The sequence below is a fragment of the Cervus elaphus genome, chromosome 13 (assembly GCF_910594005.1).
Source record: "Cervus elaphus chromosome 13, mCerEla1.1, whole genome shotgun sequence".
In the NCBI taxonomy this organism is placed as follows: domain Eukaryota; kingdom Metazoa; phylum Chordata; class Mammalia; order Artiodactyla; family Cervidae; genus Cervus; species Cervus elaphus.
The window spans coordinates 45,410,623-45,421,050 of record NC_057827.1 but is presented as its reverse complement, the minus strand read 5'-3'; the positions used below and the strand labels follow the sequence as shown (position 1 = coordinate 45,421,050).

The 10,428-nt window shown below is 33.0% G+C and overlaps 1 protein-coding gene across 4 annotated transcripts in view; it reads right to left on the bottom strand.

The window, feature by feature from the left end:
• Positions 1–2,183: 2,183 nt before the first annotated feature.
• Positions 2,184–10,428, bottom strand: part of ARHGAP5 (Rho GTPase activating protein 5) — a 102,476-nt gene continuing 94,231 nt past the window's right edge. For all 4 annotated transcript variants that reach the window (XM_043921519.1, XM_043921518.1, XM_043921516.1 and 1 more), the window contains exon 7: positions 2,184–5,502. In XM_043921519.1, the coding sequence (XP_043777454.1) occupies positions 5,175–5,502 (328 nt within the window). In that variant the 3' untranslated portion in view covers positions 2,184–5,174. The remainder of the gene's footprint in view (positions 5,503–10,428) is intronic.

Below are 10,428 nucleotides of genomic sequence, written 5' to 3'. Positions count from 1 at the left end.
TTTCAATGATCCAGCGGATGTTGGCAATTTGATCTCTGGTTCCTCTGCCTTTTCTAAAACCAGCTTGAACATCTGGAAATTCACAGTTTATGTATTAAAAACTGGTAGGGACTTAAAAAAATATTAAACAGGACAGACTACTTAGTTCAAGGTCATAAAAAGTGAGCTGGTGCTGTCGCTCAGTCATGTTCGACTCTGCCGACGCTATGGACTATAGCCTGCCAGACTCCTCTGTCCATGAGATTATCCTGGCAAGAATATTGGAGAGGGTTACCATTTCCCCCTTCAGGGGATTTTCCCCATCGAGGGATCAAACATGCGTCTCCTGGAGCTCCTGCATTAGAAGGTAGATTCTCTACCACTGAGCCACCTAGGAAGCCCTGGTGAGTACTGATACATAACTAAAACTAATTTGGATGAATTACTAAGCAATTAGTAAATATGTCAACTGCTAATCCAACATCACTTATACTGGGATTAAAATTTAATACAAAATAGAAAGAAATTTGAAAAAATACATTTTAATACCAAGGGAAAGTACCAGACAAGCTATCAGAACAAGAACCATTATTAAGTAGTTCAGAATAAATTTTATAAGGCAAACAAAGCTGAAGAGAAAATCTATACTGTGAGAATAAACAAGTTATCAGTTTGTTCCTAAACTATAAATTCTGAGACATCTACTTACAGCAGAAGTCCATTCTACTGAAGGTCTTGGCACTCTTCCAACAATGAGTAAAAGTAATTAAACCAGAACTGCCAACACTGCATTAATTCCAAGATTTAAAAATTTTTTTTATATATATATTTTTTTCCATTTTTTTTTATTAGTTGGAGGCTAATTACTTTACAATCTTGTAGTGGTCTTTGTCATATATTGACATGAATCAGCCATGGATTCAATATTTAAAATTTAATACACCAAGCTAAGATCCTGAAAGATGACTATAAAAGATTAATATTAAACACTTTAAGATTTAAACAACGTGAGAACTGTGGATCCTTTCCACCCAGCCCTGCACCAGAGATAAAACCTTCCCAATTCCTCGATCCCAACAGCACAGAGATAAAACTAACACTGTAAGGGGGAAAAAAGGGAATCATGCTTATAGGAACAATGAGGAGGATCAACTAAGTAGTGAATATCCCCAAAGTTCATTAGTCAGTAGACTTTACCTTAAGAGATCATGGTACTTGGATCACTTCTAATGACTGGACATTGGATGTAAGATGTTATTAATGCTTGAAGAGTCTCTCAACTACACACAGACCCTACCATAAGAAGTCAATGTTGAAGAGTAGTTCCTTCCCTTATTCAATCTTAGAAAACTTTATTTTCAGGCATTTGATAAACTGAAAAGGCTTCTGAGAACTTCAAGAGTTCAGACACAATAAAAAATTTTTTAAGTGATATAAAGTTTTGAAGTAAATCAGAATTGTTCAGCCTTAAGAGTTAAGGTAGTTAAAAGGATTAAACTTAAGATAAAACACATACAATCATCATTCAGGTCACTGATCTCACCAGTCCCATAAATTTTGACTGTAATATTCATGAACCATGAAGAAAACAAAAGTATTATATTCTTCAATGTCAGCACCTCTGTTATAAACTAGAATAGGCTTCCAATACTTCCAGTAGCTCAAAATAATGTCTAGCCACAGCTAAAAATTCAGACCTAGGTAACATCTGAGTCTTAAGAAACCTGTGTAACCTTGTTTTTCAAACATTTTAAAATTAAATTTTCATCTGTAGGTATACATCCAGAATAGATTTTGGATCTCCTCTCGTGGTACAGTAAAAGCACACTTCTTGAAGTAAATTATGTCACACACTGACATAATTTTTTTAAAAATTTTCCTATTTTATGAAAAAAAAAAATTTTATTTTTACCAATGAAATGGTAAAATTAGAGGCAACTATAACTTAAAATTACATAGCTTCTTAATCTTTTATTCATAGCATTCTTTATACAGAAGCTTCACTGATATTTAATTTACTGCAGCATCCTGTTGGTGAACCACAAAAAATTACATTATAAACAAAGAAACAAAGCACTTTGACTTTTTAAAATTATATATATATTTATATCCAGTTGACAAATAGCATCACAATTATTACTGTATAAAAAACTAAAAATCACCATGTAAGCCTAAGTTCTTAATCCAACTGTTCCCTTCTGTTACTATATAAGAGATATAAGAAATTAAATTCCAGTACCTCAAAAAAAAAAAAAAAAAAAAAAAAGGTCTACATTATTTACATACAGTATGGAAAATAAAAGCTGCTTTTTGGCTAAGTTAGATTGCTGGTACCTACATTATTTACATTGTAAGTATTAGAGGGAGAAAGCACTACTAACAAATACCATTTCAAATGAAAATATATTTTGCCTGGAATTTTGTTCTAAAATTAACTGTATATCATAAGTGTCTGTTGAAGAGAATTTGATTTCCCATAAATCTACTGAAAATTTAGACAGTTCCACTATGCTTCTTTATATTGCTAATCTAGATAGTGTTAGGTACAATATTGTAATAAGCACTAAAGCTTAAATGAAACGATGGCAACATGTGTGTAGATGGAATTTTATTTAAAACTGTAAAATATAATGCCTTAATATTTACCCATAATTACGAGACTATCTAATATTCTTTTCATCCTTTAAGAAGTTTCATATATGACAGTTCCCTAAAACAGTGAAACCTTCCAGTAACTTACCAGAAAAAAGTTTCATTATATTATTTTGCTTGCAGAATTACTTTTCTAACATTAAAAAACATATCTAAACCCTTGGCAAAAACAAACGCAATCAATTCAGTGTAACAGACTGAGCTTTAAACTGTATTTTAATTATCAATTAACTGTAACCTATTGGTTAACTGAACCAAAAGTAGAATTTTAAATGATCTGCTATCAAACTTTTCAAATCAATTATAGAATGCACAGAAAAGTGGAGATAAATTTTGGGGAAGGTGTAAGGTAGTAAATGTGGAAAATAGTAAATGCTAGTTTTAATAACAAAAGTTGCACTAAATGTACATGAAAGTTAAATTAACACAGTATAAAAGAGAATAGCTTAAATAAACTGGGATTCACATATTACAATAGCAAAGTTATGACCGAATGAACTGAAGACATGAACAGTTCTGAAAATTCTCTTTTCAGCCTACTTCCAAAAGAAATAGTCAGGCTTTTTTCCTGTACATAGTTTTGAGCTTTGTCTATACCATATATAGTAGAAAAATAAATTCTTTAGCAACCTAGAAACAGTTTATAAAACTCTTAAAGTTTAATTTTCTTTGCCAGACATGCTGATGTTAAACTGACAGCTATAAATTAAAGCTATATAGACAATAGGTATAAGTAATATAGAACAAGAATACTACATTTACCAGATTTTTCTTTTTAAAAATTACTGTACTTTCTTAATTCCTGTGTGCTTTGCAATAGGAATAACAGGGACTTTGTTTTCTTAGAAAAGATAATAACATGTAGGAGCGTAACACAAGTAAGATAGTTTATAATAGACATGTACTTCCACAGCAGCCTGGCTCATGTCAACATCTTGATTCTGAAGTCAAAGTCAGAAGTACAATACCTAGGACATAATAGTTGGGAAAGACAGTATTTATTTTAGGAAAAAATGGAGCCAATCAAACTCTTAGGAGCCTCAAATCTCAAAATCATCTATTTACTATAGTATACATTAGACAACCTTAAAATCGCATTATGAAGATTACAACATGGACTGAAGAAATTTTTCTTTACTACACAAAATATAACCTAGCAACAAAAAACCACATTTTTTTTCCTTTCTGGGGAAAAAAAAGGGCATGGTTTGATAATGAACAAATTTTGCATAAATCCTAACAAAATTTACCTATGCCACTTAATTCTGAAAATTTTATCCATAATTTAGTGTTCTGGTTGTAACTTTGCTAACAATGTTTAACCTCCAAAGCAGCAGTCATTTACAGCAAATCTGGTACCAACATCAAAGGAAAATAACTGTTTTACAAAATGGTGCAAAAGCCACTTTGGATTTTAGTACAACATATCACAGAAAAGAATATGAATACAAGTTTGCAACTTTATATATACATACTCCAAAGAGGCTGTCAGTACCCAAAGTGTTTTTATTGCTATATTAGCAATGGATTTTTGGATATGTTTTTTAAGGGCCACATAAAAATAGAATCAAGGGGACAGATTAAGTTGAAGTCCTAGATTAAAATGTTTGGTTTAAAGAATTTTCTACAACAAATTTCATGTTTATGTATGAAAAGTTATATAACCTTATATGAAAATGTCATGAAGTATTTTCTACACTATACTAAATGTATTTCCCAAGAGGGAAAAAATTAAAATATCTAAAATATATTAGATTAAGATTACAAGACCATAATAGATCTTTTGAACATGCATCTGTTTACAGAATTAACAGTATACAAGATGTTGGTTTCATTATGGACTATAAAGAAATGAGTTGGTGACAACTATCCTTTGCACAACATTATCAACTCACTTTAGCCACAAGCATGTCCTTGGTATGTGTGTACAAGAAATATTTTCATTTACCCCCATCAAATCATCCACAGGTTTGCTTAGAAGATGAAGGTGCAGAAATATGTTAAATGTATTTTTCTTTCTTTCAAACAACATCCCAAGCATGGCATAAGTAGCCTGAAATAATAAAATACTTAACTGGGCTTTTAGTTATCTACACAGACTGCTAAAAAGTAAATTAAGTTGCTCAAATTAACACATCAAATAACAAAACCAGCCATAAAGCAGGCTGGAAAGCATTAAATGTTTCATATACGTGAGTTTTTAAATCATTTAATTTCTATAGAAAAATTTTATTCACAATATAATGTGACAGAAAATGCCACAGGAATGATATACTGATTGCAATAAGGTTGCATGCAACAGCAGCTTTGTATTTTATAGCTATTTTTGTTTATAAAAATTAAACCTCTCAGTCATGCTTATCACATGGTCTTAGATTTGTAATGTAAATGAGTAAGGAATACCATACAGTTCAAAGAGGAAATGTCTCATCATTTTGAATGTGAATTATCTGTAAGAAACATGAAGTATACTACTGAACCCTGAAACATGCATGTCTAGATTTGCTATTGTCCAATTTCCGGCTGTCTGCAATCCTCCTTACTTATATAATACCAAGAGGATCCGTCTGTAACTGTGGTTGTATCAGCTGAGGTTGCAATGGTGGTGGTAACTGAAGTGGTACCATTGGTTCTACCAACTGTCCTGGGTTTGAAGGTGGCGGTGGAGCCACAGTGTTTGCAGTTTCCACAATTTCTCCATTGTAAAAGAAAAACTGACACTGTTGGATGAATGTTTCAACAACGGATTGATGGATCTTGGTGGTAGACAGAAATTCTCGATTTTCAAAATCAGGTCTCATTAAAGTTGGCCAAAAACAGATGGATAAGTTGTCTGCTGTCATTAAGTTGACTTTATTATGTTGACTGACCCTGAAATTATGATATAAAAGAACAATTAGAAACCAGTCAAAACTCATTACAATGAAAGAATTCAGGAGTTGGAAATTATTTCTGATGATTTGGTTTTATTATTGTTTTTTTAAAATCTTAACTTCAAATTTGAAACATTTTCTTCTTGTGCATTCCATGTTCAAACTACATTCTAATAACAGAAGACAGCAGTAAAATCCATTCCTGGACTTCCCTGGTGGTCTGGTGGCTAAAACTCTTCCCTCCCAACACAGGGGACCCAGGGATCGATCCCCGGTCAGGGAACTAAACCCCACATGCCGCAACTAGGAGTTTACTCACCTCAACTAAAGATCCCACCTGCCACAACTGAGGTCAAAGATCCTGAATGTCACAACAAGGACCCAGCATGGCCAAATAAATAAATTAATTAAAAAAAAAAAAAATCCATTCCTTATGAGAATCAAAGATGGTTTTTACTTCCAGAAAAATTATTCTATCTCCAACCAGGAGACTTTTTAACTTTCAAAAAAAATTAAGTTTCTAGTATTCTAAAAAAACAATCTTTTTAATTATTAACTACCTTGCACATCATCACAAATTTAATTTCAATGACAACAGTTCACAGAAGCACATTCTACCTTAAAATGCTTATGATTTAACAATAAATAATTTACAAATGACCATATATTACTAATTTGCACTTAGTCTTTTAAATATGTGAGCAAGCATTACTACCACCATATATAAAAATCAAGAAGCAAATCTTGAATTTTAACTCAAAATTATTAAATGGGGAGGAAGTTTTAGATATTTTATCCAACCCTCTCATTTCACACTTAAAGAAATAGCTCAAAACACAAAGTAGCAGGAAAATTTTATACTTAACTGTGCATATCAAAAAGTTTAAAACTTAAACCAAAGGACCCACATCGCCAAACATAGGAATTGTTCATCTGAGGTAAAATAAATGCCCTAAAAACATGTGTTCTGTAGTAAAAAGGCATTATCTTTTGCAAAGAGACTAAGTTAGAATATTCAGAATAAAATCAACCTTTTCTTAAAATACAGTGTATAGTGGGGCCCAGTCAGGTATGCCTATGTGGTAGTCAAATAAAGATTCTGAAAATGCCCATAAACTGGAAAGACATGAACCTGGGCAAGTCTAATCGTTGAGTCAAAACAAACAAAAGGGAGGTAATGTTTGAGTTGAGTAAAGGGTAATGGGTGCTAGTAAAACACTAGGAAGAGTACTTCAGTCAAACAGTGGTTCTCAAATACTAGAAAGCTGAAGTAATCAAACAGCATGGTATTGGCATAAAAACAGACACATGGATCAATGGAACAGAATAGAGGGCCCAGAAATGAACCCACACATCTATGGACAATTAATCTTCAACAAAGGAGAATACACAATGGAGAAAAGACAGTGTCTTCAGCAAGTAGGAGAGCTGGACAGCCACATGTAAATCAGTCAAGTCAGAACACTTTCTCACATTATACAAAAAAAAAAAAAGAAGAAGTCAAAACGGCTTAGGACTTAAATGTAAGACATGAAACCATAAAACTCCTAGACAAGAACATGTGCAAAACACTCTGACATCGTCGTTTAGTCACTAAGTTCTATCTGACTCCTTTGTGACCCCATGTACTGTAGCCCACCAGGCTCCTCTGCCCATGAGATTTCCCAGGCAAGAATAATGGAGTGGGTTGCCATTTTCTTTTCCAGGGGATCTTCCTGACCCAGGGTTCAAACCTGTCTTTTGTATTGGCAGGTAGATTATTTATCACTGAGCCACCTGGGAAGCCATATTCTCTGACATAAATCATAGCAATGCTTTCTCAGGTCAGCTGCCCAAGGCAATAGAAATGAAAGCAAAAATAAATGTGACCTAATCAAGCTTACAAGCTTTTGCATAGCAAAGGAAACTATAAACAAAATGAAAAGTCAATCTATGGAATGGGAGAAAATATTTGCAAACAGTGTCATCGACAAGGAGTTAATTTCAAATACAGAAACAGTTCATACAACTCAGTATCAAAAAAAACCCACAAAACAAACCCAACCAAAAATGGGCAGAAAACCTAAATATACATTTCTCCAATGACATACAGATGACCAATAGGCACATGAAAACATGCTCAACATTACTAATTATTAGAGAAATGCAAATTAAAACTATACTGAGATACCATCACACACTACTCAGAATGGTCATCATCAAAAAGTCTACAAGTAATAAATGATAAGGAGGGTGGAAAGTGAACCCTCCTAAACTGTTGTTGGTGGGAATGTAAGTTGGTGCAGCTACCATGGAGAACAGTATAGAGGTTTTTTTTAAAATATTAGAGTTGCCATATGATCCAGCAATCCCACTCCTGGGCACACATCCAGAAAAGATGAAAACTCTAAACTGAAATGATATATCCACCCCAATGTTCACAGCAGCATTATTTACAACAGCTAAGGCATGGAAGCAACTTAAGTGTCCATCAAAAGATGAAAGGATAAAAATATGGTAAATATATATACACAATGGAATAAAAAAGAATGAACTGATGCTATCTGTAGTTAATGAATGGACCTAGAGACATACTAAGAAAAGTCAGCCAGAAAGAGAAAAACACCATACAATATCACTTATATGAGGGATCTAAAAAATAACATGATACAAATGAACTTATTTGTTCAAAACAGAAACAGATTCACAGACATAGAAAACCTATGGTTACCAAAAGGGAAAGGGTAGGAGAGGAATAAATTAAGACTTTGGAATTAACAGATACACATTACTACATATAAAATACAAAAACAATAAGGCCCTACTGTATAGTACAGGAACTATATTTGACATTCCATAATAACCTATAATGGAAAAGAATCTGAGAAAGTATATAACTGAATCACTTTGCTGAACATCTGAAACCAACAAAACATTGTAAATCAACATTAAAAAAAAAAAAAAAAAACCTCCCAGTGGTTCTCAGTGTGTATCAGAATCTCCTGGAAAGCCTTTTAAAACACAAGATTGATAATTATGTCTTGGGTGGGGTCTGATAATTTGCATTCCTAACGAGTGCCCAGGTTTTGCTGATGCTGCTGGTTTGAGGACTGAATTTTGAGAAAGACTAAGGCAGTCATGTCAAGATGTGAAAAGGATCCAAGCACAAATTGATACTTTTTGTTAAATCCTATTAGTTTAATACAGTGGCACTGTAATAATAACCTGGTGGAAACGGAAAGGAAATTTAACAGAATAAGCTAGAACTAGGCCACTTAATGTTAAACAATTTGGATTTTTTTCTTCAGGATATAAGTGATTTTTACAGAAAGTTTTCAGAACAATCACTCTGGCATTGTGATCAAAGAAGAAAGAAAAACTGGCAGAGAGAGCTCAATGAAAAACTAGAGTTCCCTAAATGAGAAATGATGAAATTAAAACTAAAGCAGTGGCAGAGGAATGAAAAGGAAAAATAATTAGGAGAAAAAACTTATCTGACACAGTAACTCACTGAATATGAAAGGTGAAAGAGAATATATTTAAAGAGCAACTCTATGGATTAATTTTTGCAATTCGTCAATCACCCATCATATATTTATCATTTATGTCCTATACTAGAATGCAAGTTCCATGAAATGTGTGACTATTTTATTTACTGATGTGTACAGCACTTATAAGAGTACCTGGCACAAAGAATAAACCCATTATCGTCAATAATTGAGTGTTTCTTTTAAAATTTAAATCTGATGATACAATTTCTCTATTCTACTTTCTAGTGGCTCCCCACACCATTCAGAGAAACAATCATGCAATGTTTTTTTCATTGACACTTGGTCCCCACCCCAACCCCTATAAATGGCAGTTGAACTCAACAGTGAAATTAGTGAGATACATGAAAGCAACCTCCTTGTGAAAATATTTTGAGGACTAAAGCTAGTCAATAGGTTACACTCTGAGTAGTGGTGTCCTTTCCTTCACTCTGCTCAAGCAACGTATGCTTCTTTGCTATTCCTCCATGTATCAACGGTGCCTGTGGTCACTAACTGTTCTATCACTGGAGTCAAACACACTAATAAGTGCCTAACATAACACTGATGGTGGACCAGCACATGATTCTTTTAACATGCTCTTTCCTTTGTCCCTTTTCCATATTATTTTTTAATGAAGTTCAATTCTTATTTCAGCACTTCAAACTATAAAATAATATGTTCATATACCATCCCAACATTCCATACTAGATAACGTCTCTTACAGTACCCTGTACACATCTGTTAGAGCATGAACCATCTGTATGGTAATTTTCAAAAGAGGAATTCCACTAACTGTACTGCAATGCTATGTATGCTGGTATTTTCTCAGAGAGGGAGACCTCAGAGAAGTTACTAGAAATGTTTATAATTTTATGCTACTCTGATAACAACAAAACTTTAATAATCTCTTTTAAGAGGTACAGACTGAAATGTATTTGTTTTGGACACTGACAGTATTAGCTTAAAAAAACCAAACATGAGTTCATTTCAATGTTAGTAGAAAATATTGTTAAGGGTGGACTCTCAGTCTCAATAACAACTCTGTGTTATTCTTCTCACTCTTATACAGTCAAGAAAATCAAGACTTAGGAAGGGTTAAAAAATTTGTCCAAGGCCACAAAACTAAAAATGTTTCAAAACCAAACCTATTTAACTCCAAAGTCTTGAGGTTTATCCCATTATACAATTAATATTTTCTTTCATTTAATGAATGATATTGGCAAGAGTTTCTTTATAGAGAAAAGCATGAACGTGAAGCTTTACATTATTTAAGGTTTTTGATATTGGATAATGTTATGCATTTCAGTCAAGAAGGATGATAATATGAATTCAAGTTTCTAATAGACTTTCACTATGAAGACTATCCAAACAAAACAAGCAAGATATACAAAAGAAGAGGGAATTAAACCACTTAA